This window comes from Neofelis nebulosa, chromosome 5 (assembly GCF_028018385.1).
Source record: "Neofelis nebulosa isolate mNeoNeb1 chromosome 5, mNeoNeb1.pri, whole genome shotgun sequence".
NCBI lineage: Eukaryota > Metazoa > Chordata > Mammalia > Carnivora > Felidae > Neofelis > Neofelis nebulosa.
The window spans coordinates 104,193,705-104,221,505 of record NC_080786.1 but is presented as its reverse complement, the minus strand read 5'-3'; the positions used below and the strand labels follow the sequence as shown (position 1 = coordinate 104,221,505).

The following is a 27,801-nucleotide window of genomic DNA, read 5'->3' as shown; positions in this document are numbered from 1 at the left end:
GGTTTGAGAAATGCTGATCTTGTTGAGCAGTGTCCTTGTGAAATCTATTATTACTCCTGGATGCAGCAGCTTGTGTAACTTGGACTGCTTCCCACAGAGAAGGAGGTAAGTAAGCTTGCCATTATTCAGAGAGTATTTGGGTGTTGGTACGTGAAGGCAGCTTTGGCTGTATGGAGATGTGTATGTGTGTTGGGCAGCCAAAGGTACATGTATAGAAATATACCAATGAGCTGACTGTACATCTTATTTTCTGTTGCTCTCTCTCCCTACCATAGCTGGCTTTTCCAAGAGTAGAAGTATGTAACCAATTCTTGGTCTCCGCAGTTCGGAAAGTAGAACTATCATATAGTTAGGTGGAAGTTGATTGGAACTGAGTCACTGTGTAACAGAACCCAAGAACCCAAGAACCGAACCCAGGCTTCCTGCTGTCAACTTTCCCAGCATTGTCTGGGCCTTTGGTGTTTTGAAGCTTGGAGATTCGTCCTTCAGTTCTGGAGTTCCCCAATGTCCTTCTATTACATTTCCTTCTTGCTTAAGTCTTAAATCTATTGCTTGTCACTACAGAAGGCCTTGCAGTTTTAAAGGCATTTGATAAATATTGCCAAATTGCTTTCTAGAAAGTTAAGTTGTATATCAGTGTGTACCATCGCCAATGATATGTCTCTAAGCATCTTTTCCAGGACTGAATATTAAATGTGTGTGTGTGTGTGTGTGTGTGTGTGTGTGTGTGTGTGTGTTGTGTAGATATTCGTCTCTCTATCTAATCTTTGTCATTCTGCTAGGTTAGAAATGAAACCTTATTTAACATTTTTTTCATATCTTTGAATATTATTGAAGGTAAATTTTGGGGAGATTAGGTGTCAGGACACTTTTATATGCAAGTTATAGAAACCAGATTCAGATTAACTCAGGCAAAAAAAGAGATTTGGTTAGGACACATGAAATGGAAAGATACTGGGGTAGTCTATAGACTTGAATTAAAAAGGGTGAGAACCATGGCCATGAGGACATGCTTATTGGCTAGCACTTCTCTCTGCTCTGGTGTACTCACCTGCTTGTTATTATACTCTCACCCTCAGCCTCTCTATGCACCCGCCACCCCCACCCTCCCAGTCCACACCCCATCCCCCCACATTGACTGATTTCTTTCTGTCAAATGGTTCTTTTCATGTGGCAGGAGTTTATTGCTGTCAGTAGTTCCACATTCTCCCAGTATGGAAGCATTAGTGGAAAAAGATCTTCTCATTTAAATTTCAGAAGTGCTTTGACCTTTCTTGGATCCCTTGTCCCCTCTTTGGATGGGTCGCCAGGATTTGCCATGCCTGGATTATTAGCCTATCCTTGGTTGGAATGGTAGAGTAGGACATTGTGGCCAACACAGATTAGCAGCGCCGCTCCCCTCCAGAACAAAATGAAGTGGTGAAGAAGCATTCCTCTGAAGGCAGGGTATAGCTGGGCAGACAGAAATGTTCCCTACACATTTAGCAGAAGTTCTTGATTTTGAGGAGATTGATTACATGTTGATATGTAATGTTTAATAAAGACTAAGACAGCAATGGTATATAATTTATCATCCAACGTGGGACACTATGAAAGAAGCTACTACTAATCATTAACAGAATGCACAGTTAATCCTATTTGGAGAGCTGAGCGAGTGGAAGCAGAGAGGGCACTTGGAATTACTGCACTAACTTCTTTCCTAAACTAAACATGGTTTTACAATCACTGTTGACCACTTGCTAAGAGAAAACAACTTCCTGCAATCATGGCCAAAACGGAAATGGTCAAGATTCAAAAAGGCTAAAGCTACACTGGAGGGAACCATTTGCTCCTTGATAGCTCATTCTCTGGGGAATAACCTAGGGGTCGTGAATCACTGATGTCCCTTGTAAAGTTTCATAGTAGAGTAGTGGTTAATGGAAGGCCTCAAAGTCATGAGCCTGATGTAGTTTAAAGTCCTGGCTTTTCCATTCACTAACTGATGTTGAGCAAGTTATTTAACCTCTCTAAACCTCAGTGTCTTCATCTTAAGATGGAAATTACAATACCTCATATGATTGTGTTTAGATTTACAATGTGTATAACATTACTATATGCTTACTAGCACTGTGATGTTAGCTGCTAATATTACCAAAAGAAGTAACAAATGCAGAAGAGAGAAAACTATAGTTTATTTTGTCTTAGCAGATAGGACCTCCTAGTAAACTTTGGTCATAAGGGTTCTTTTATCCATCTTTATTTATTTACATAATCTTCTCTTCTGACTTGCCAATTCTCCTCACCCAAGATCCCCACAAATGTAGACAACATCCTATTTTATGGCAAGAGAGGAGTAGCTGAATGTCCCCATGTGGTTTAAGAATGTCTTTGGGTTTGTCACTTGTGTCACGGGGGTTTTTCAAAAATGATTTCAGTATTGGTAAGGGGAATCTGGTTCGCAGGTTTTTATTTTTTATTTTTTTTAAGTTTTTAAAAATATTTTATTTTATATTTGTGTGTGAGAGAGAGACAGAGAGAAAGCACAAGCAGGGGAGGGGCAGAGAGATGGAGACAGAATATGAAGCAGGTTCCAGGCTTGCTGTCAGCACAGAGCCTGATGCCAGGCTCAAACTCATGAGCAGTGAGCTCATGACCTGAACTGATGTTGCACACTTAACCAACTGAGCTACCCATGTACCTCACAGGACTTTTAAAGTCAGTATGCAGTGAGAAGGAATAGCAGTAGATACGGTCCCAGATACAGATCATGAGGTAAATGTGTTGGGAATTAGGGTCACAAGTAGTGGTAACAAGAGGGTCAAGGAATGCTGTTCAGTTTGTAGGCATGGGGAAAGATAGAAGCAGAGCTGGGCTGGGTCAGGAGAAGGGTTAAGGTCTAGAGAAAGATAAGAGGGGACAGAATTGAGACAGGAAGGAATTACCAGAAGATAGGTTGATAGAGGGGAGAGCAGATGAGAGAATGCATATTTCTCAAAGAAGGTAGCGGCTTCTCATCCTTACTCTCCGAAGATCAGCTAATGCAAGGAGAAACAGTCTACATTGCACAGTAAATTGTGCTGGGCCTGGATCTCACTGCCTTAGATGAGATCATGAACAAAGATGCCTCCTATCAGCACTGGTTAGTGTCTGTCTGTCTCCTGCCCCCTCCCCTCCCTCTCACACTTTCCCTTTCTCCCTCCTGGAATGTTTCAGTGTTTTTATTGAGCCTAGAAAACCCCCAGGAGAACCTCTAGCTATAGAAACAAGTAGAACTGAGCAGAGGCTGCCTTGCCAGGTGCATCTGGGCAGCTTGATCTGTGAGTGGCCCATTATACCCCTGTGTATGAATGAGCCACTCATTTATTCTGCTCTTTAAAGGTCTACAGACCAACTTAAAACTTTTATATTGTCTCTTTTCTAGTCTTAACTTTATAAATTCAACATTAAGCTTATGATGTTGAAGTGTACATCATTGCATTATGACTTGTCAAATTCATTCATTCTACCAATATGCAAATCCTAGTTATATACTATGACATTACTTTACTACTTGATAGCCGTATTTTCAAAGGCCTTTTGAAAACAAGTGTTTACTCTTTTCTTTTCTTTGAAAGAAATAAGGACAAACAGGGACCCTGGAGAGTAAAAGCTAGCCAAACCCTTTTCTAGGTGTATAATAGAAAACCCGCATAGAAAAGCTACTACTTCAGCTGAGCATCAGTATTTTCCATTTAATGTTGACACTAAAAAGAAAGGACTTTTAAGGTTAATGTGGTTCTGCGGTTAGAAACTTCTTCCTACAGAAAACTTAAAGCACACTAAACTTCCTACAAACGTCTAGTAGCTCATCACTGATGCTTACTTTAGCTTCAAGATTAAAAGTGGTTTTGCCACCATTAGCAAGCAAATGAATCTCTAACTCGACCCTGTTAAAATAGGGCACCACTTCTGTCAATATTTTGTTGTAGTAGGAAGAGAGACTATTTTTTTTCATTGATTTATTTATGTAGACAAAAATGGCACCTACTTCCTGTGTTAGTAGCTCTTCATCAGGGGAAAGAAGATATTTTTATTTTGTGTCACCTTGGGACATTTGGAAACACGTGAAGGCCCAAGTCACAGCAGTTTAAATATATTACTTAATTAGCAGGAAGTCTAAAGGTACAGGATCCAGAACAGGCTGGACTCAATCGTATCATTACAAACTCTATTTTTTTTTTTCTGTCTTTCTGTCATCTCTGTGATCCTTGTTATGTTGACTTTTTAATCTTCTCATTTGTTTCTTCATGTCTGGGAGGTGGCTTTTGCAGATGCAGCATGAAATCAGTGCTCAGAAAGTAGAAGGAAGGGGTTGCCCTGAAATTCTGTCCTTGTAACTATCCCTCTTACACAGACACAAAAGTTGCCACAGAAGTCCTCCCAATAGACTCCTGTTTATGGTCCATTGTCCAAAACAGTGTGGAAAAAAAAATTTTTTTCTGCAGTTTGATCTCAGTAGTTCCTTTTAGAGACAGAGAAGTACAAGGGGCTTGGCCACACTTTCCTATTTCCATTAGGCTCAGAGTTAGAAGGAGGGAAAGGCAGATGTACAGGCATTATAATTGGGTTTCCAGACTCAAGAGGTGTGGAAACATGGTTAGTTGCTGGGCTCTCCATTTCCAGGAAAGTTGGGAAGTTCTGATTGGGTTCCAGCTCTTTGCAGTGGTCACTACCCCAGCTTCTCCTTCCCCAAATGTGGAGGACTCCCCCTCCTGCACTGAGCCAGTGTGGCCATCTCATTTACCCTTTCTGGACCTTCTGTGTTCTGTTAGCTAGAGGTGGTCACGTCTTGCCCAGGGCTGGCCAGAGAAGGAGTTCTGCTAGCAAAGAAAAAGGGAAATGGTGCCAGTGTCTGTCACGGTGTCCCTTTCACATTTTCTCTATTTCACACTATTTAGTTTGCTTTTAAATGGTTTCCTGCCACATTTACTTCATTGATGCTTACAGGCTGGCTCCTTTTATTTATCTGCTACAATTCCACTGGTGGGATCTTTCTGAAAGACAAATCTGACTTCATCATTAGGTTTCTATTTCCTTACTGTGGCTTACAAGAGTGGTTATGATCTGGCCTTTGCACACACCTTTCCAGCATTTTTCCTTCCACACGGCCTGCTTTGTTATTGTGTTCTCTTGTGGCTGTATCTTTGTTCTATTGTCTGCCTAGAAAATATCTTCCCTCCTCACTTCCCTCTACTCCTTCTCACAGGACAGCTTCTTCTTGCCCTTCAAAACTTAATGCTTTGGGAAGCTTTCCTTAACATCCTGCCCTCACCAAGCTCAAGAACTTTCTTCTGTCCTTCTGTAGCACCTCAGAGAGTTCTTATTGCTGCCTGTATCTCTGTATTATGATTTATTTGTTTATATAATCCATCTATCTTTGGTACCAGATTGAGCTTTGTGACATTAGGGACTGTCTGACTCATCCCTGAATAGCCTGTGACCCATAGGAGATGCTCAAATTGTAGGTTTTCAATGGCAGAAAAGACAGTTAAGCTTGGTGGACAACAGAGTGGGGGGAACAGTACAAAGGATGATCTAATCCTGTTTCCTAGGAGGTCGGGATAAATTTGAGGTATCTCATTTTCTCTTGTTTCTCAGAGCTTTAACATTGTCAGACACTAGGAATGGATTGGGAGTAGAACATAGGGATGGAGCAACGGAGTTTTACGAACAAGGGTTTATTTGGCGGAATGAACTCTGAACTATATAGAAAACTCACTGATAAAAAGCCAATTTCACAACCACTGTACTTTGCGAATGACCCACTAAACTGTGTATCTAGACCTAGGCTCTGGTCCTCCCTGTCTTGTGCACCAGCTAGTTGAGTTAGCTACATCTTTAAATTCTAAGGACTGATAGCTGGTAATTCAGGTACACTTAGGCAGTCCTTTATAAAGCATCACTTGGTAAAAGCCCTAAGCAATCTACACAGCTAGGAATAAATCTTGTAAGGATTGTTTTGCCTAATCGTTTTTACACCAAATCCTTGATTCTAATATTCCGTTACAGGTCACTCAACCCCAGTACCTTGATATGTAGGGACAAGAAAGTTTCTTTACTTCTGGATTTGAAAGGAAAACATGGGGATTGAGTCAAAATGGCTAATCTCATACTGAGAATGATGAATATTGAATATGTCACTTACCATACAATAGACATTTAAATATAGCAACCGTGACCACTGTAGGATGGAATTATGATACCAGAATTGGGTGATAAACCTAAACCAACCTTAGGAAGGAGGGATCCTTTGCCCCCCACCCCCCCACCCCCACCCCAACCCTCCTAGGTACTACTGCTGCCTCTGTGTTACAGATTCTTTGTCTCACATTGTCTGTGGGGATTGGGCACCAGAGTCATGTCATTACTTTCCTTAAAATCCTTACATCTGACACAATCAGGCCCCGTAGTTGGTCTAGTTAAAAAAACAAATAAACAAAACCAAAAAAAAAAAAAAAGTTCAGTATCCAAATGATATATTTTTAATGTTTTAAAAATTGAAATAACAGGTGTCCATCTACTTTCTAGTTTTGTTCTGTTTTGAGTGGAGGGGGTCAAGGCCTTGTTCTGCGTGTGGAGCACTGTGTGATTTTCTGTGTTACCTTTCTTCCACAAACTTAGTAGGGCACCATCTAGTATTTCCAATTATCATTTCTTGAAAATGGCCAAAGAACTTTGTACTCAGAGTGTTACAGAAGAGTTCAGCTCCTTCTGGATCTTTACAGTTTGACTATTGTGTCTCCAGCACCTAATCTGATAGCAGAATTTTCTTCTCTCCTATTTTGTGACTTGCTTTTATTTAGCCTTTTCGCAGAGCGTTCATCTTCTTCAGTTTAGCTCTTGGAGAAACCCTGGGTTTGTCTTGTCCTTGCATTTAATCAATTAACATTTAAATTATTTAGTGATGATAATGCACTGAACTGGCAGGAGGAGAAGTGTACAGAAACAGCAGACTGGCTTCTCTGGGGCATTTGGCATGCCACGGCCATCTATCTGTGTGTTTTATAGAGGGAGAGCTGACTGTTTTCAAGCAGTCCTTGGCCTTACATCTGCACATGTTCAAAACTCACTTCACTTAATGCAGTCTCATTCAACTGTTTACTACCTTTGTGTGCTCAACAAAATGCCCGCCTGTCTGTCTTTTCAACCCTGGCATTTTCTTTTGTCTATTGCGTGGCTTTGCAGCATTCTTGCTTTAAAAGAAAAAGAAAACAAAAACAACAACAACAAAAAACAACACTCTGTCCAGCTATATTCTTTCTTATATAGAGCACTATTGAGGAGGATTATATAATCAACCCTTTTGGCAGGAGGAAGCATTTTGTGATAGGAGTCTGAAGTGGAGAATGGCCCTTGGAGGCATAGTACTGTCCCTCCCATTCACTGTTCTTTGTCTCGGGCTCTGCTTCCAGGGGACCAACCCCGCCAGAGATGGGGATTTGTGGAGTGTTTCCAGGAGGAAAGTGTGAAGAAGTGTGGGAGCAGGATGGGGCAGGAAAAGGAGCTGAGCAGGGATGTGGCTTCAGGTGAAGGCTCAGCCTCATTTGCTGGGAGGCTCTGGACCACAGAATGTTTCTTGCCTTGAAGCCACCACTGGGGCAGGGAGTAGGGAAAGAATGTAACTCCCAGAACCACAGATTTCATCACCTGAGGGCAATCCTCTGAAGAAGGTGGCAGTAGCTGAGCAATGTGTGCATGAAACCTGAACTAGAAGTGATCATAGGGGATCTGGGCAGGAGATTAATGGTCTGCTAATATACAAAATATCCGATATTAAATGTGTGGCATTTCTAAAATAGTGACTTAAAAAAATTTTTTTAAGGTTTATTTTTGAGAGAGGGAGACACAGAGAGCGTGAGTGAGGGAGGAGCAGAGGGAGACACAGAATCTGAAGCGGACTCCAGGCTCCGAGCTGTCAGCACAGAGTTGGACGCAGGGCTCTAACTCACAAACAGTGAGATCATGACCTGAGCCGAAGTCAGATGCCCGAAAGACTGAGCCACCCAGGTGCCCCCAAATAGCAACTTTTATTGGACCCGAGTTATGAGCCTTCCTAGGTTTTCTTGGCTTTACCTATTTTCTGGGCTCTCCACTCGTTGCACAAAGAGAGTCTCCACTCTAACATCACTGCCCCATTTCTAAATGTCAGCAGCTGTATCTACCTTCCCGGGGGAAGGCTAACTTCTGTATGCCCACCACTGTACCCACCACAGTGGGAGTTTCAACAACCACAGTCCAGACGTGAGTCTCCAGGGGAAACTCACAGAAGCTGCGGTTTCCCCTGCCCTGTGTTCCCAGACTCAGTGAGGTATGACGTCTGGCTTCCTTAGTGGCTGTCCTGAGGGACCAGGTGCACAACCAGAAGGAACATGGGAGTGAAAACCTCATGGGAAAACCCATAAGTGAGTTCCTTTTCTTCTTCTTCTCTGATGGATTGTTCTGAGGTGCTGTGATTCTGTAGAGGATGCCTGGAGATTGTCCCTTGTGACTGAGCAAGTGGCTCTGTTTTCTGTTCTCAAGCTGTGGTCAGCAAGACAAGACAAGCAAGACAACTGTCACCCCCTATCTACCTTCCCTTCTTTCTAGTTTCACCTCCCTTTTCCTTCAGTCTTCCTGGCCTGCCACTGCCCCTCCACACCTCCCCCCAAATGTACTAGTGTGCACCTTAACCCAGTTACAGAGACCTACTCCTCCATCCACAAAAACAACAAAACAGAAACCTAAACAGAGCCTGAAACCAAGCACCCCTAGAGATTCAGTTTCAACCCAATGTATCCTCAAGGGGTGGATTTTCATTGTAAAACATCAGGGGAGGTTTTTTTGAGTAAAGAGTGGGTAATACTAAAATTGTTCTTTTGTTCTTGGTTCCATCTTAACAAAGTCAATCCTATTAAAATCTAAGTGGATGCTAAGGAGAAATCCCTAGGATGCTACAAAGAGTTTCCTTTTGTTATGACTTTCATAAATTGGCTCAGAGCCAAGAGCACTTTGAAGAGGCATTGAATTTAAAACCAATGCTGAGGAGTCTGTAGCACCCTGGAAGCGGCTTTTCCTGAAGGAATTCGTGAAGGGAACTGGCACAATGCAAGGGATGTAAAACATTCCTGTTTTTCAAAAAAAAAAAAGAAAAAGAAAAAAGAAAAAAGAGCATTGGCTTGCCATGTGGCTCAGGTCCTATTTAGGCCAGCAGTTATGAGGCCAGGACTGGTCTTGAGTGTTACTGATGTGCAGGCTAGAGAGTCTTGAGTGTTACTGATGTGCAGGCTAGAGAGTCTGGCCTGAACACAAGTGAAGTTTGTCATTGTTGTCACAGTGCTGATGGCTGCAGTCAGTGTGGTCTGTAGCTGTCAAGATGGGTACAGGGGTAGTCGCTCCATTCTCTTTGTTTTATGCTTGTAGAATGGCTTCAATTTTCTCTTCTGTCTGATTAGTCTTAGCATCTGGATTTCTTTTTGCCATGTTCCATTACAGAGGCTGCCTCTTTTTGCCATTCTCCCCCACATCTGGAATCCAGCCAAAACGTACCAGAACAAGATGCTTCTAACATTTGAGCCCTTTTGTAAGGATGCTGATTGCAACTTGGGTGACTTCAGTTTAATCCAAGGTGGAAGATTTCTGCTGCTTTTGGGGAAGGAAATAAATGTCTAAAAATAAAACTTGGGCATAAAAATAGGGCCAGATACTCATTAACTCCCTCACTTAGCTGAATGCTGAAATTATTTCAACAGAGCTAAATCAAGCATTTGTGTAGAAGGGGTTGAGTATGTTTTCTTTTTTTATTCATAGTACTTTATCTTAATGATAAATGGGTTACTGTCATTGTCATTTTATGCAAAAAGCATGAATTTAATAATTTTCAAGAGCCTAATTCTCAGCTCATGCTGACCCTTGAAGTGGAGGATTAGTGTTCACAGGGTTTTGAGAATGTATGTTGTGGGCTCTTATGGAAGAGGCTGGAGGGGCAGGCAGGGCTAGGAGCCACAAGGCTTGGTGGGCTAGGGTTAAAAATTTGGATCCAAGTATGGCGGGAAGCCACTGGAGAGATTTAATTAGGAGGATATCATAGAATGATTTATATTTTAAAAATATGACTCTTGGCTGCTGCATTGACAGTGGATTGTAAGGAGTAACCAGGCAGATATTTTAGATATCCAGGTAAGAGAGGATAGTGACTTTGGAAGAGATAGTAATAGCAGAGTTGGGTAAGTGCACAGATAATGGAGATTTATCGAATCCAATAGCAAAAAACAACAACAACAACAACAACAAAAACCAAAAAACAAAAAACAAACAAAAAAACAAGACTGGCAGCACTTTTGGGTAATTTTGTTGTCTTGTTCGGGCTGAGGCAGGGAGCAATGGTAAAGGGAATGAGGCCAAAGTCAAGGGCTCATGTTGATTCTGTGCTGCCTATAAGGCATCTGTCAAATGGGCAGCTGAATATATGACCTTGATTCAGTAGATGAGTTTGAAAATCCTTCACATACAGATGACATTCAGAGCCATGGAATAGAAGAACTCACCTAGGGAGAGAGTGTAGAGAAAGTATAAGACTTGAGAACTTTCCATATTTTCACATAAATTGGGAAAGCAGAGGAGGAGGAGCAGTGAGGAAGGAAGAACCAGGAAAAAGAGTTGGGCTGGAAACAAGCAAAGAATCTTCCAGGAGGGAGGTAACTGCCAATTATGTTGAATGCTGCTCTAAGATTGGATAAGATGAGGACAAATTATATCCACTGTTTTTGGCAACATGGAAGCCTTTGGAGACACTGGTAGGGGCAGTTTATGGCATGTCACACAGACAGAGGCCAGAGTGGATTGAGGAGAGACAGTAAAGGGGAAATGAGGGTGGCTCTTTAAACAATTATTTCAAGAAGTTAATAAGAGCTAAGAAATAGGTAGGTAGCTAATCAAAAGCCAGAGGAGAATACAATGGTCTTTTTTAATGTTCTTACGATAGAGCTTATTGGGGTATTTATACTCATGGTATTGATCTAATGAAGAGAGAGAACCTAATGATACAGTAAAGGAGGGGATATAATTGTAGAGACAAATTTCTTGAATGTAAAAAAATATGAGATACAGAGCAAAAGTGAAGGCTTTGGCTTTGTATAAGAGGAGAAGGGGGGACAGAAAGAGAAGACACAGCTCTTAATGGGTTGGTTGAATTGATGTAGGGGGTGAGGGAGTATCCATAATAAATTATAATTCACGAAGCCAGAGCATCAGCTGAAAGAGACATGGGAAAAAGGGATGTTGGAAATTTCCAGAAAAGGTAGCAAATATTGGAGTCATTATAAAGAATGAGAAAGTGAATCCAAAGAGAGTGGACATAGAATGTCCCAAAGTTACATTAAGCAAGGTGGATTTGAGTTAATTATTACTTGGAAAGCAATAATTCTTAATTCTTTTTTTTTAAGTAGCCTATAAAGGTAAAAAATATTATTACATATTTACATATGCTCATGCAGAAAATGAGTTTAGTGATTACTTGTAATCTTAGTATTCAGAAATAATCATTGTGCTACATCTTTTCATACATTATACATGCAAATACATCTACAGGAAAAATATACAAAGGCCTTCTTTTCTTTTTCTTTTTTTTTAATGTTTATTCATTTTGAGAGAGACAGATAGACAGACAGCAGGAGAGGGGCAGAGAGAGAGAGAGATAATACCAAGCAGGCTCTGCACTGTCAGCACAGAGCCCCACCTGGGGCTTCATGCAGGGCTTGAACTCATGAACTGTGAGATCATGAGCTGGGGAAATCAAGAATCAGAAGCTTAACTGACTGACCCACACAGGTCCCCTAAAGGTCTTATTTTCATAACTAATACTATTTTACAAGTTTTTGCTTTGCCAAACATCTTATCTGTTGCTCTAAGCTATTGGAGTGATAACTTTGTCATATAGTAAATATATTGTTTATTTGTATCTTTTTTTTTTTTTTTTTTTTAATTTTTTTTTTTTCTTTCAACGTTTTTTTTTTTTTTATTTATTTTTGGGACAGAGAGAGACAGAGCATGAACGGGGGAGGGACAGAGAGAGAGGGAGACACAGAATCGGAAACAGGCTCCAGGCTCTGAGCCATCAGCCCAGAGCCCGACGCGGGGCTCGAACTCACGGACCGCGAGATCGTGACCTGGCTGAAGTCGGACGCTTAACCGACTGCGCCACCCAGGCGCCCCATGTTTATTTGTATCTTAATATGTTCTTGTTGCTTTTCCAATTTTTATTTAGATCTATCTATATAAAAATTGTATAGTCCTGTTAAAAAAAGGCCCACATCTTAGTCTGTATATATGATTATTTTATTCTAGAATTTAAAATGCAAAGATGAAACTATAAATTATTCTATCAGGTTTTATTTTGATGTGATGAAGGAGTCAAATTATATTTTTTTAATTTATTTTGAGAGAGAGACTGAGAGAACACACACAAGCAGGGGAGGGGCAGAGAGGAGAGACAGAATCCCAAGCAGGCTCTGTGCCATCAGCACACAGCCCCATGCAGGGCTCAAACCCACAAATCTGTAAGATCATGACCTGAGCTGAGATCAAGAGTTGGACACCCAACCGACTGTACCACCCAGGTACCCCTGAATTGTATTTTTTAGAATAGTTTTAATTATTCTTTTTTTAAAACAAAGTTTACTTATTTTTGAGAGAGAAAGAGGGAGAGAGAAAGCAGGGGAGGGGCAGAGAGAGGGTGACACAGAATCTGAAGCAGGCTCCAGGCTTTGAGCTTTCAGCACAGAGTCCAAAGCGGGGTGAGTCCAACTCACCAGCGGTGATCATGACCTGGGCTGAAGTCGGACACCTAACTGAGTGAGCCACCCAGGTTCCCCTAGAATAGTTTTAATTATTCTTAAAGCTCATATCCTACAACAAATTTATGACACAGCTTTTTTAATAGTATGACTCCCAAATGATTTCTTTAAAATTTTCCTTTAGAGGTTTTTTTAAAACTAATTATATGCTATTCTTTAAACAAGCTATTTTTTAAAGAGTAAAAATGATCTATAATCCTATCACCAGAGAAAATCAGTTATATTTTACTTACTTGAATTATATTGTATGTATACACTTTGCCATCTATATTTTTTTGTGTTTTGTACTTTTTGAAACATTCATTGTAAACCATGATTTTAATGACTGCCTTATGATCTATACTATTATTATAAGAATGTCTCTAGATTTTGTTTTGTTTTCGTGTGTTGTTATATTTTATTTTATTATTATTTTTTCTTTTTTTAATGTTTATTTTTGAAAGAGAGAGAGGGAGGCACAGAATCTGAAGCAGGCTCCAGGCTTTGAGCTGTTAGCACAGAGCCTGACTGCATGGTTTGAACTCATGAGTGGTGAGATCATGACCTGAGCCAAAGTCAGACCCTTAACCGACTGAGTCACACAGGCACCCCTGTTTTTGTATGTGATTATAAACAATACCATAGTTAACATCATTGGTGTTAATGCTTAACTGAATTTGTTTTTAGTATTTTTACTGTAAAAGCAATGCATATCCATGTAGAAAGCTTTAAACATAACAAAAACTGTTATCCAGAGAACCACTGTTGACCATATACCAAATCTTTATTCACTCAACGGCCATTTCTCAGTGCCTACTATATGGTAGGCACTGCTTTATTTATTTATTTATTTTTTATTTAAAAAAAATTTTTTTTTCAACGTTTTTTATTTAGGAGAGACAGAGCATGAACGGGGGAGGGGCAGAGAGAGAGAGGGAGACACAACCGGAAACAGGCTCCAGGCTCTGAGCCATCAGCCCAGAGCCTGATGCAGGGCTCGAACTCACGGACCCTGAGATCGTGACCTGGCTGAAGTTGGACGCCTAACCGACTGCGCCACCCAGGCGCCCCTGGTAGGCACTGCTTTAGATGTGATATCTGCTCTGCAGAGTTAACATCCTAGTGTGTATTTAGTGACAAGTCTGTCTCCTATGTGCAGAAATGGGTGTGCTTTTAAAAAGGGATTATGCTACTTACAAGTTACATTGTAATCTGATTTTTCTCCTACGAAATTAGGAACTTCTTTCCACACCATTGAACCAACTATTACAATATCATCTTTAATGGCTGCAGAAGCCTGATTTGTATGGATGTACCGTCGTTTATTTAACTGATCTCCGATAGTCAGACGCCTCCTTTTCCTATTCCTGCTGGCATTTGAAATCCCTAACGTGCATAGTTTGCTTGTCTTTGATAGTGTGATTAGTATGACCTCCACGAGACATGAAGGCACAGGCAGTGCTCTCTGTCATCCTCATCCTTGTACCACCTCTAAGTGGATTTCACGGTGAGTTCCTTTACAATGTAACCAAGTGTTAGTTATTTGTACAACTAGATCGGAAAGTGAGCACACAATGCAAGGTGATGGTTTCCTCTGTTGCCATAGCGTTGTGAACCTTTCTAAAAGATCACTTAAAGAGAAATAGGAAACAGACTGGAGATCCTGGATGACGATTAAAAATGATATTTTCTCCTGTCTACTCTAAGGCTCTTTCTGTTATCTGCTACCAGATATAAAATCACTAGAAAGGCAAGTTTGATTGACTGATGATTGATTTTTTTTTTCCAAGGGTAAGCTTGGTACTTAGCACTTAACAGCAGGCATTATCCACTTTTCTTGGTCCTGTCATGGGCATTTTTAAATTATCCAGTGAAATATTAGAGGTGTTTAGTAGAACAATTTGGGAGGTTGACATAAACCACTCCTTTTCTTTCCCATCTTTCCATGTCTTTCTCTCAGCATAATACCACCACATCCCTCTAGCTCTTTGTACAGAAATAAACTAAATCTGAGGGAGAGAAGTGGGACATAGCAGAGTAGAAGGAGCCCCAGAGACGGCAGAGGAAAAAGACTGTGACAAGGCCACATGAGCACTCAATTCTCCTGTCTTGGGTAGTCTTGGCCAAGGTCCAAAGGAGTTTGCTCCATTGTCTTTACAGCCCTAATTTCCTAAAATCCATAGATAGGGTACACGATCTACCTACAATGTTTTGTGAATTAGTCAAAGAAGCTGGATGCTACCTTCAACGATTATGAAATGGCTAAATACATTTTCTTTACGAAAACCTTGCTTGTTTTTCTGAATCCATCTGCTTTTCAAAGTCAACTTCTGAAATTAATAGTAAAAAACTATATGTGTAAATATATAGCTCAGGTTGATTGGACTTCCACATTTATATCTAGGACGCTATTCCTTAGGTACATTTCATTTGACACATATGACATCCTGAGAGGTGCCCTAAAGCCAAAATAAATGAGTCCCTTCATTTCCCCTTTTGGACCCCTCCTGCCCATGTGCTCCCTTGCTTGAGATTAAGGTCTGCATATTCCTAACAGATTTCCAAATCCAGCATTGTCTTCTACACACTCCAAATATTTCCTAATGAAACCAAGTTAAGTTTGTTCTATTTGTCTAGGGCCTGCTGACTCTAGCTAGCTGAATAAATGGTTTTGTTGTTATTGTAGTAGGTATTAGAAGTAAATGGGTTCATGAAATAAGTCAACAGGACTCTTGCATATATAATATACAATTGCAGAAACTCTAACACTAGCTTTGTGACTCGTTTCTAGTAATCAGACTAGCAAGGTTTTTGATGGTATTGTCTTAATTGGCAGGCTGCTGACCTAGGATAATTCTTGTAGGTGGTTCTGATATAGCCCTTGATAAGCACCCATCGCTAATTCTCCTCATAACTGCTCTTGATTTTTAGTTATATTGCTTTTGTCTTCCTCAAACCTTGATAATATTGAGGAGAAGCAAATTGCCATTGGAGGACTTGGTGAAGATGTAATTCTCCCTCGCTTATTTAAGAGTGCGCCTGAAGTAGTAGTTCATTGGAAGAATCAAGAGAGCTATGTGCACTCATACTACAAAGACCATGACTGGAAAGGCAAGATCACAGATACACAAACAGGACATCCCTCTTTCATAGTGAAATGGAAATGCCTCCTTATCATTTAGAAGATTAAGCCTTCCGGATGAAGGAATTTACATATGCTATGTGGGAACAGCATCTAGAAACATCATAAACAAAGTGGTACTAAAGGTGGGAGGTAAGTATGCATGGAAGGTTTTATAAAACATAGCAATAATGTCATTCCATGTTTTTCTAAAATATCTCTTTCTTAATTGAATATGCTATGGACTACCTTGCAAGCCAATACAAATCTACCTCATGTTTTAAATGCATGGTATCTCATAGTATAGACATGCTATAACTGATACATCCATTCCTCTACTGGTAGATATTCCAGTGTTTTACATGACAGGTGTTGTGATGAGCGTTCTTGTATTTAATAGTGGGAAATGATTTGAAAGAAAAAGTATCAGAAAATTTTAATATATTACTTTGACCCGTTAGTCTTATTAGCATTTAATAGTATCAATCTTAATTTCTGCCCATATGCTATCTTTTAAAATGTTGAATTACTGGCTTAATTTTTGTTTTTTAAGTTTAATATTGTATGCTTTCCTCCTGTCTATATTAACTATATTTATTTATTGGGGGGAGGGGCATTTTCTAGCAGGTTGTTTTATCCAGCGCTTGTTTCTTTTCCCTCTGTCTCATTTAGCTGCTTCAGATCTTGACTCAGAAATCCAAGAATCCTGTGTTAACAAAGAATCAAACAGGCTCTGGGTTATTACCTGAAGAGGGCATAGTGCTGCATGAGCTCTAGTTTATATTGGTTGCTCACTGAGGTCATTAGATTTCTATCTAGAATTCTTGCTAGAGAACGAAGATTGCTAGTTGCTAAGTATCTGCACATGCTTTTTTCTTTCACTTGTAGATAACCAGACTGTATCTTAAGTTTCTACAGAGTTTTTGTTTTGTTTTTCCTTTCATAACTGCCAAGTTTTTCTCATAAAGCTTAGCTTTTCATTTTATGGGTATTAAAATAATAAGTGTTCTGCACAGATGACCTAAAAAGAAACTAATGCCAGTCCCTCACATGCCCTTCTTTCTCCCTCCTAGCTTTCATCACACCTGTGATAAAGTATGAAAAGAGGAACAGAGATAGCTTCTTAATATGCAGTGTGTGAAGTGTTTATCCACTTATCACATGGAAAATGGACAATACACCCACCTCTGAAAGCAATATGGAAGAAACTGAGTCTTTGGGTTTTTATATAAATAGTATGATAAATATTACAGGATCAAATTTATCTTATGAATGTGCTACTGAAAACTCATTGCCGAAACAAATATGGACTGGGGATTGACAATGAAAGGTAGGCTCCATGGGGCTTTCTGTGTGCATGTGCTATGTCAGAGGTTGGGAGGGAATTAGGATTGATTTACAGGGAAAGAAGAGAGCACAAAAGAAAGAAAATGTATCTGCACCAGTTAGAGGACCAAAACAACAGTCCTAGGTCTGATATATACTGGCTTTGTTATCTTAAGCAACCATTTTTAGCTCTAAGCACTAGCTCCACATTGGTAAAACAGAAGTAATTCTACCTGTTAGGTGTTTGTGTTGAAGGAAAACATTTTTAAAATGGAAAGTAGCAAATATACTCATGAATATTATATTTCTCTATGATTTGTCCTCTAAATAGGATTTCCTACCTGCATTGCACCTCAAAAGATGAGAGGATACTTGCCTATTAAGTTACAATCTGTGATGTTTGCCATTCTTTCCACTAAACAAAAATTAATTAGTATTGCCTCTGTTTATTCTCTTTACATAGTATTATCCTATTAAGCTTTATCAACAGCACTATCATAGCGTGAACAGTTCTTGATACTCTTTCCTCTTATTTGAAAAAATCTAAATTTTGACCAATCTCTAAATCTACTATAATCTACTCTAATAACCTACTATTTAAGAGAAAGAGAAATTAATTTGATATTTCTTATCCAATTCTAAGGAAAAATGTTTTATATTTTAGAAGCAAAGCAAAATTTCTTTAGTAATTCTCCATTATATGGAGAAGGTAGAGGTTAGCTGCTCTCCTTTTTGGGCTTCTTTCCTGAGTCTTGTATTCTCAAAGTGCTTGCCAAGAAGACCCAGAATTATGAGTGATTCACCAACTTTGCATAATTTCAGCATTGAAGGCAGGGACACCCAGTATTCACTTTTCCAGGCAGTAATGGGAATATGGAAAAGTGTTGAAAATGTTGATGTTAAATTGTAAATACTTTCTATGGAAAATTGTATTTTCTCACATTTATTCAGAATTGAGTATGCAGAAGCATCTACAGTTTCTTAAGCTCAGTGCTATTTCCTCTTGTTGAGGATTTTTTATCTGCCAAGTTTGTTGCTCTCAGACTGTGAACTTAAGAATGGGGGCTTCTGGGTGGCTCAGTCGGTTAAGCATCTGACTTCGGCTCAGGTCATGATCTCACGGTTCGTGGGTTTGAGCCCCGCATCAGGCTCTGTACTGAATGCTTGCTCAGAGCCTGGAGCCTGCTTCAGATTCTGTGTCCCCTCTCTCTGCCCCTCCCTGCTAGCACTCTGTCTTACTCTCTCAAAAATAAATGAATGTAATTTAAAAAAATTAAAAAAAAAAAGAATGTGGACTCTTACTCATTTCTGGATCCACAGCATCTAGTAAAAACATGTAAAAATTAAACTAGGAAGACAGCATAGCAAAGGGAGCAATTAATTGTTTACTATGATTGGATATAAATGGCGTTGTTAGAGAATATATGCTTAAGGAGTTTGCATAGGGCAGAAGTTTAAAAGAAAATTAGGAATTTCCAGAGGACATAGGCATTCCAGGTTAAAAACCACAAAAGCACAAAGGAGTAAATATTGCCTGAATTTGTAGAAGTATAAGTGGTTGAGGGTGAAGCTAAAGTAGCAAGAGATAAGCCTGGAGAGGGAGGCAAAATCAGATGAAAGGCCTTGGTCTTGCTAAGTAGCTTGACCAGGGTCCAGGAGGAAGGAAGTGTGGAGCCAAAGAAGGATTTGAGGCATCAAAGAGACCCAGATTTGCATTTTAGATGGCTCACTTTGGCATCAGTCTCTTGCAGGTGGAGTGTGAAGTCTAGAGCCTAGGGAGAGAATTCATGGTAATCCACAGAGGTCAGCTACCAAACTGCAGAATAGGAAGGACAAGATGCAGCTAGATTGGAGGGGCAAGCCGAGCACACCTAGCATAGTCTCTGCTCTAACAGAGCTCAGTCCAGTGGGGGCTTACCTCCACATAGCTGGAAATATACTATTAATGTGCAGGAAAAGGGACTTTGTGCAGAAAGAGCAATTAAGAAGTGGTTGAGACCACACAAGTAACAGAGACTACTAGGGAGTAGATAGTGACAAGAGGGGAGTTCTGGGGAATACCAGCATTTTAGGTGTCAACAGAAGAACATTGAGTTTGAAAGGCTGGTGGCAACATTCTTGAGTGCTCACTATAGGGCTATAGGAGTTGGAAACAAGGAGTGAAACCTTGCTAGCTGGCCCAGGTTTAGGTCTCCTCAAAAGTCTAAACTTAACCTTGGGAAGTGTTAAACTGTGGTAGCACAGCTTTTCTTCCAAGAAATGCATTTCCAAAGATCTTTCTCAAAGCATTTCTAAGTGTAACTTAGAAAATTCATTTGAAAATTGTATTTTCATTGGTGTTTCCTTTTCTATCCTGTTATTAGATGACCTTCATAAAATGCAGGGTGAAAATGTTGCACTCTCATGTAAACTTGTGAACAGTATTTTTTTTTTTTTTTTTTACTGAACCAAGATTTCTTTTTTTTTATTTAAAAAAAATTTTTTTTAACGTTTATTTTTGAGACTTGGAGAGACAGAGTATGGATGGGGGAGGGTCAGAGAGAAAGAGGGAGACACAGAATCTGAAACAGGCTCCAGGTTCTGAGCTGTCAGCACAGAGCCCGATGCGGGGCTTAAACTCACGAACCGCGAGATCATGACCTGAGCCAAAGTCGGACGCTTAACCGACTGAGCCACCCAGGTGCCCCTGAACCAAGATTTCATAGTCACTTGGTCCAAAGTGGAAAAGGAGACCTCCTCCATCCTGGCTCACTTTCTGAGCTCCTCACAAGATAACAACTATCAGTGAACCCTGACTTTCATGGAACAAAGACCTATCAGTGAACCCTGACTTTCATGGAACAAAGACCTAAAAAAACAAAGTGACTTCTCTTTGACTTTGAAGGATCTTAGTCTTTCAGACAGTGGGGAATACTTAGGCAATATTTCTTCAAGCAAATATAGCTTACTCACCATCCAAATTCTGCATGTTGTAGGTAAGTTACAAGTAGGGTCGGGTAACAGATTTTGGCTATAGTAATAGAGATTGTGAATATAAAACAGGGAAATTAGGTTGGCATTTAAAGAATAATTTTGATAAGTATTCTTGAAAATGTTATCTATAGGGATACTTCTGGCCAAGATACTTCTTTAAAACTCACAAAGTCCTGCATTGAAAAAAAAATTTTTTTTCTCCCAGAAGATTCCTCTTCATGGTTTCAGGGCTTCAGAAATGTAGAGGGAATTTACATGATTTGGTGAGTCTGTGGTCTTAACATCCTCAATTTCTGCTTACTACTGTGCTTAACCTGTGCTTTAGGGCCTGGAATTTGGGGAGTTGAGCCTTCAGGCACAGTAAGAAGTTAGAATTGGGGCTCTGGTAGATGCAAGGGGAAGCATGATCTGTGAACCTGGTGGAAACAGTCACCAAGGGACGTTGGAAGCAATAAGTGATGCCCGATTCAGCTCATTTTTTTTTACCTCTACTGATAGTTAACTGCCAAAAATATTTATGGAGAGTGGACTAGAGATATTTTAGAGTCATGGCATATGCACTCATGAAGTTGACTTTCTAGGTGGATTGGTTGATCCCCTTACCCTTAAGCTATCAACGTGATGTCGTAGGAAACCATGGCAGCTCTGTATTATGTATTAAAGATACTTGAGTCAGTTGAATATTTGTTTTAAAAACATTTATATCATTCTAGTTGTGAAAATTAGGAGGAATAACAGATTTTGAGATAAGAACACAGAGTTGTCCTTAGGTCAAGTAGTCTTCAAACAGAAGCTTCTAGACACTGAGGGACAATACTCCCTTTGTGCAGAGCTGTCATTTTGAGAATGCTGAAAAGTGGAGTGCATTTGAAGCTCCTATTTTTCTCCAAAATAAGAATGTTAGTTTTATGTAAAATACAGTTAAGCTTTCATTCTGTTTTTAAAATGTTGCCTCATTTTGGAGTGTGGGGGAAAAAACAGGAAGATATGGTCTGAAGACCACGTATGACCCATCTTTCTAATCAGAGATCTAATCTTTAGTTTACACAAAGCAAAGCATCAGGACCATTCCATCTCTGACAAAAGAAGCTTTTCAAAACCTCTCATTCCCACCCAGGAAGAGGTGTGTAATGGGAGCTACCCCCACAGGGCAAACACCACTCGTATCCTCAACATCACTCTTTCAAGGCAACTTGGTTTTCTGTTCTCAATTGCAATTTTCTACTTGTTATCTTGCCCAGGAGATGCTGCAACATTTGAAAAGGAAGCCCAGATTTGGGGGCAGAGGGGTGATGGATCTACTCCATAAAAGTTGCATGGAATTGAATGGAATTTAATAATTCTTGCTAAATTTTGTGGAATCACTATGTGATGTTAGGCAAATTTCTTTACAGATGGGAGAAGCGAGGGTCATGAGTAAAGTAAGGCAATTCTATACCTTGCAAGATTTTCTTCAGGAGGAAAAGTGTGCATACGGAACACTTTTGAAAGTCAACATTTCTACTTAATTGCTCACCCTCTATATGGGTATAGAATTTCAGAATGACACAAATATATAGAGAGATTAATGTCTTAGTGATTGCAGGACATTACTTTATTAATAAAGAGTATGTTCCTAAAAATAGGCATCTGTTATATAGAGCTATTCATTTTAAAGAATAGCTATAAACATTTTTTTCCACCTTGAATTGGCCTATGTGCTCTAATGCTTGCCCCCACTCTGTGGCAGAACATAGATCACCAGATTAGCAGGTAACTTAAGGTCTCCAAGTTTCTGCCTTCTGGGTCCTACTTCTTTTAATACTAATTACAATTATAGTTCCAACAACGATGCTGAAAAAACTCTGGCTACTCCAATGATTCTGAGGGGCATCAAGCACTCTCTTGGTCACCTCTCACTCAAGACCATGGCTCCCACACCACTCTGCTCATCACCTCTGTACTTACCCCTGTTCCTCTATGCCCCTGTCTTCTCCAAGCCAAGGGTGAACTCTGCCCTCCCTTCATCCTCCAAGGAGAATGCTGGGCTGAGATTAGTCTGTAGTCATAATTATCCCTTTGTTAATTCTCTTCACAATATAAAAAATAGAAACTCACAGTGCATAATAGACTCACTGCCTTTTAAGTTTGCGGACTTTTTCTCCTCTGACACCCACTCCCTACTAAGCCCCAAATTGTTTAATATTCCTGCTTATGCAGGTTTCCCACAGTAAAGCCATTGAGACTGTGAGGTATTTATGCTCATGAATGCAGAAATAACTAGTTTTTAAAATACTAAATGTTTCCTTTGGTAATTTTTCTTCCAGTTTATAGACTTTTTGTTTTATTTAGAACAGAGTCAAAAAGGAATTACCTGGATAATTATCCTGTCTCTGGTGCCTTTGGTTTTGCATGTTCCTTAGTAAGTCAATAAGTTTCATCCATTTCAGTGGAGATAGGTGTCTCATGGGGAATTTGGGCTTTGTTCCCTGGGTGTTCGAGTAGAGGTGTACCAAGCAGCTAACCCCACACAGCTGCTGGGCTTGTAAACAGACTTGAATCTTCTGGATATTCATTTGCAAAATTTATCAGCAACCTTTCTAAATGCTCCCACATTTCCATCTAACTATCCTACTTTTAACAAGTTTATCCTGAGTTAAATGGTCAACAATATAACAAGCTATATACACGCACATGCATTGTAGCACACTGAAAAAATTTAAATCTGGCACTAATACACAAAATGATCAAATTTATCTTGCATTGAAAAATAGCTGGAATGAAATAAACCCAGACTTTAAAATGGATGCCTTTGGAGAGAGTTTGCCCCCTCTGTCTGGACTTGCTTTAGTCCTTGTACTGTTTTCTTTTTCTTTGAGCTTTGTCTATGGTGCTACTTCTTTGTTCTTTATAGGCCATTTTATTTTAATCCTTGTTAAATGTGTAAAAAAAAAACTTTTTCTAGATTTTCTGGGACAAACCTGTGTTACTTACAGTACTTTTATTACTTATGGTAATTTAAAATTATACATTAAGATGCCATGGTCACAGGACTTCTTAGAAGACTTTGCTTTTATTGACAGAATTAGATCCAGGAAAAATTTAGATGTAGTTATTTCCACATTTTATAGACCAGGAAACTGGAATCCAAGTAGTTAGGGACATGAAACAGTTTCATGTATACCACTTACAATGACACAGCTAACTAGTGGCAGAGGTAGGTCTAGGCTCCAAGTAGCTCTCTTACTCCATAACCTTTCTGAGAAGACCGAGTGTCCTGGGAGGCTGAGATATAGCTCATGTCCCTTCCTCTGGTTGATAATTGCCTTTTGCCCCTGATGAAGTTAGGGGATTTGGTCATAGCAGACACCATTATTGAAGGTAAGGTTTTTAAGGGTGATACTGAGCAAGAGTTTCACCAAATCTACACCTTTGATTGTTTGTACTAATCCGCAGACTAGTCCTGCTTATCATTTGTTCCTCCTGTCCCTCAGCTGGCCGGAAGTAAACAAAATCGGAAATTCTGGGCAAGTCTGGTTTGTCTCCCAGAAGCAACCTCTGACCTGATACAATGACGGTTGTGACTAAATTAGGGTTCAAATTATAGAACAGAGGGACACTACATACTGTTCAAGAATGACCTTTTAGTTTCTATTTTGGAAATGTGCAAAAGTCAAGTCCCAACAGAAAACACCTGGCATACCCAAAACTGTACAAAGGGGAACACAAAAGATAGTGCATTTCCCCAGAACTGGGAGCAGCTGATTTGATAGCAAATATAAGCTTGAAGGGACAAAGAGAGGGTGCAGTTCCCAAAACCCAGAAGCAGAGAGTCATGTAAAATCTGATGCCTTGTAGGGAGAATGACTTTTAGTTGAAGGACACAGACCAAGAAGACCTTACAAGGAAAGAGCTGGAAGAATAAATACGTGCGTTTGCCCTTTCCTCTCTCTGGTCTCCACCTCAACTGGAGGCCAGAGGGAAGACTTTAGAAGGAACCTACTCAGGTAAGCATCCCAAGGCAGAGACAGGAAGCTGGGTTCTGATTCTGGAGGAGCAGTCAGGAGATAAGAGCAAAAACAATGTCAGGGTATTGGCTACTTAAAAAAATAATGTTCTACAGTTCTGTAGTTAGGTAGGCTGAAAATATATTTCAAGCTGTTGCACTAATGGCCCCTAAACCTTGGTTGTAGTTTCATAGGACCATGGTTCATGTTTTTCTTCTTTAAATTCCCTTTTCTAGTACTGTTTTAAAATGTCCTTAGTCTAGGATAAGTATAAATTATCCCAGATTTTAGCGAGGCACAAAAGGAAGGCCTTACAATGTTGTTGTATCCCTTTTCCTTTGCCATCGCTCTGGGTTTAACCATCATCTCTTTGGCTGTTATTTTCCATTGTTAACAGTTAGTAGGAATCAGGCCAACAATCCTAAAAAGCCAGGAATTCCTGGCCTGGTTGAACAGCCTTTATCCCTGCTTTGGAGCACCTGAATCGTCCATAAGAATTTATTGCTATTTGTAGATGAAGAAGTATTTCTACACTGAATGCATTTTTAATGCTGTTTGTTGGAAGAAAGATATGAAAGGGGGAGTGACTAAGGTGAATCTAATAACGTAATTGTACTGAGGTAGGAATAAGAAAGAAGCTGAACATTTGCAAAGAGATATTTTTTTAATTTCTCTTTTTTCCTGTAGAAAGGTATTCTGTCTCTACTGATGAGAGAGCCAACACTGCTAATGACACAGAAGAAAACAAGGTAAACTCTTTCCTTTATCAAACCTTATAGTATAAGAATGCTACTGTGAAAAAGTGATTGGTTGACGTATCATCAGAGGGGAAAACAGGGTGAGAGGGATCATAGGATAACTCAACAGGAAAAAAAATACAATTAGGACTTTTTCCAATGTCTATAATTAAACAGGTGCTACTTAAATAAGTGGCTGCTCTTCTCACTTCCTACTGTTATTTATAGAGATCTCCAATGGCACTATGCATATGATGATGCACCAATGTATTTATTCTTCCAATGGAAGTATGGGACTGAATAGAAGCCAAAAGAAATACAAAGCAGAGAAAAGCAGATTACAGTTTCTGCCCAGATTCAGGTGGCTGGGAATCCATACATTTCCAGCCACTTCTAGGCTCCTTGGGGATTGAATTTACTTACAAATTATCGTTTGATTGCAAATTCAGTTGTTTAAAGTGGAGTTTAAATTTTTTGCTGCTGCACACCTTTTAGGAGTCCATTAATCATAATATAAATGAGAGCAAAGAGTGAGGTAAACTCACTTTTCTACTGGTTAAAAACTCAGGAACTAATCTAGGAGGGAGATTGAAATTGAGACTTCATAACTACTTACAACTGTCTCATTGATCCCTGATTACAGATGCAAACAATAGCTCTACAGCTCCCCTCTCCCAACAGTCAAGACAAAACAGTACCATCATTAAATGCTCAAGATAAAAATGGTTATTCTGACATGAACAATGGCCACATAAAGTCCCATTTTTCTTGGTTCTAGGCCCTTTCAAAACACCCAGACAGTATAGGAAATGAAGCAGAACTGTGGTAACACATGACGAGCATCCTTAATATCCAGTGACTTCACTTACTCTTTCTTTACTGCAATTCCAGCTATGGCTCATTATGGCCCAGTAATTCTACCATTGGAAAGACTTGCAACCATTGTCTTTGACAAGATTACATTTACTCTTCAAGTCCTAACCATCACTCACTGACTCCCTACCTGCATCAAGATTATGAATGCCTGGATGCCAAGGATTCCAATTCAAACTTAGAACTTTCTCATTCATTGACATCCCTGCTGCAATCAGCCACAGTGAGACTCCCATCAAAATCTTGGAAGAAATTATCACTAAGTGTTGATTCAAAATCTGGTCAACTAATGATCTGATCAACATAGAAGCAGAAATTACCTTAGTGAAAAGGTGAAAAACCAGGGCAGTTGATATGCTAAGGTATTGTACTCCAGTTTTCTATGAATAGTTAATATCAGTTTAACCAACTAAATTTAGTATGATGAGTCTTAGGGACTCCAAAGTCTAAAAATGTCAGTATCTCCAAGATTGCCTAGAGCAAAGGGCCCTATCAACTCAAGAATTGACATCTCTGAGGCTGGGTTATACCTTCCAACACCAGGTTTGCATAGCTGAGTGACATTAGCTATGAAGATAATTTGATTCACTCTTCTGGCTCAGTTGTCATATTGTTAATCAGCCTTATAATAAATTTATATTTCCACATAAATTTTTACACAAAGACAATGGATAGCGCAGTTGACTTGATCGCTTCCTTTTAATTTTAATCAGTTTATAAGAAAGAAAAAAATCTAATCAGGATTTTTGTTACTTAATCAAGTTTTGACCCTATAGTTTATAGGAGAAAATCAACCTTGAATTGTATGTTAATGCTACCTGGTCCAATTTTCTCTAAGTGTTTGCTCCAATGTTATGACAGGTATTCATCATAAAGTATTGACATCATTATAAACAAAAACTTTGTCAGTAGAAAATGCTCAGAACTACTATCGTCTCCTTACAGTGATGAGGAGGGACAGGTTGAAAGACTAAAGTCAACAAATTCAGGATGGCAGACAACAATGAACTTGGGTCCTTCAGTGCTGGTGAGCCTCTAAATTAATCTTGGAGCCACCTGTATGAGTCAGGGTTGGGTCAGAGAGGCACACTGCTGAGAATGCTAGAATAAAGATTTATTATATAGAATCAACCTTACACAAGTCTGGGCATTTGTAAAGAAGTCCATGTCAGGCTGTCCCCTCTGCATCTGGGGATGTACCTTAGGTAGCTGTAGGTCAGCTGTGCTAGTGGTCAGCAAGGAGAGCTGGTTGTGGAGTGACGATGAACTGAAATCCATAAGAAGAAACTGGAATTCATGCCTCTCAGGGCCTCCAAAGGCAATGACAGGGGTGACCTGCAAGAGAAGCTGGTGCCCAGTACCATGGAGCCACACACACATGTAGCTAGGACTCTGAAGCTGAAGGAGGGAGTTTCAGTGCCAGCTCACTCTTTTGGCCTGGGGTAGCATTTGCCAGCTATCACAGTGCCTGGGGCCATACCATGAGCTTAACAGCATAAAATGAACAGCTGCATCTCTACCGCTCCCTCTCAAATGTGGTGAAAATTTCTCTTGTGACCAACTCCAATCCAGAACAAACAGAAAGGAAATCCAGGAAATGTACCTCTCGCTTAGCTACATTGGCACAATACAAAGCCAGCATTCCCCCTAACACTAAACTGATCATCTTATATGAGAAGCTGTTTCAGTGTTGAAAAATGCACAGGCATGTAGTCCACCCAGGTACAGATTAGGAGGATTCTTATCTACAAGTTCTAAGTACCTGTGACTATATGTAAATTACAGTGCTAAGAGAAAAGTTGATCAACTCCCACCATTAGTGGCTAAAAATATACTTATTGTTGGAGGAGTCCAGCAAAACTCATTAACTTCAGTAATAACAATTTACTAACATACCCTAGGCCTCATCGTCCATGTCTTCCATAAATATTATGCATTAAAAGGCAATAGGTATTTTT

At 39.8% G+C, this 27,801-nt stretch overlaps 1 protein-coding gene across 1 annotated transcript; it reads left to right on the top strand.

Annotated features, from left to right (window-relative positions):
• Positions 1–26,498, top strand: HHLA2 (HHLA2 member of B7 family). The gene is given in 10 exon segments (XM_058731502.1): positions 1–105; positions 14,245–14,334; positions 16,010–16,101; positions 17,022–17,261; positions 17,264–17,278; positions 19,638–19,694; positions 19,947–20,058; positions 20,095–20,510; positions 24,921–24,982; positions 25,749–26,498. Coding segments are annotated over 8 exon segments (897 nt in total). The 5' UTR covers positions 1–10; the 3' UTR covers positions 20,291–20,510; positions 24,921–24,982; positions 25,749–26,498.
• Positions 26,499–27,801: the final 1,303 nt, after the last annotated feature.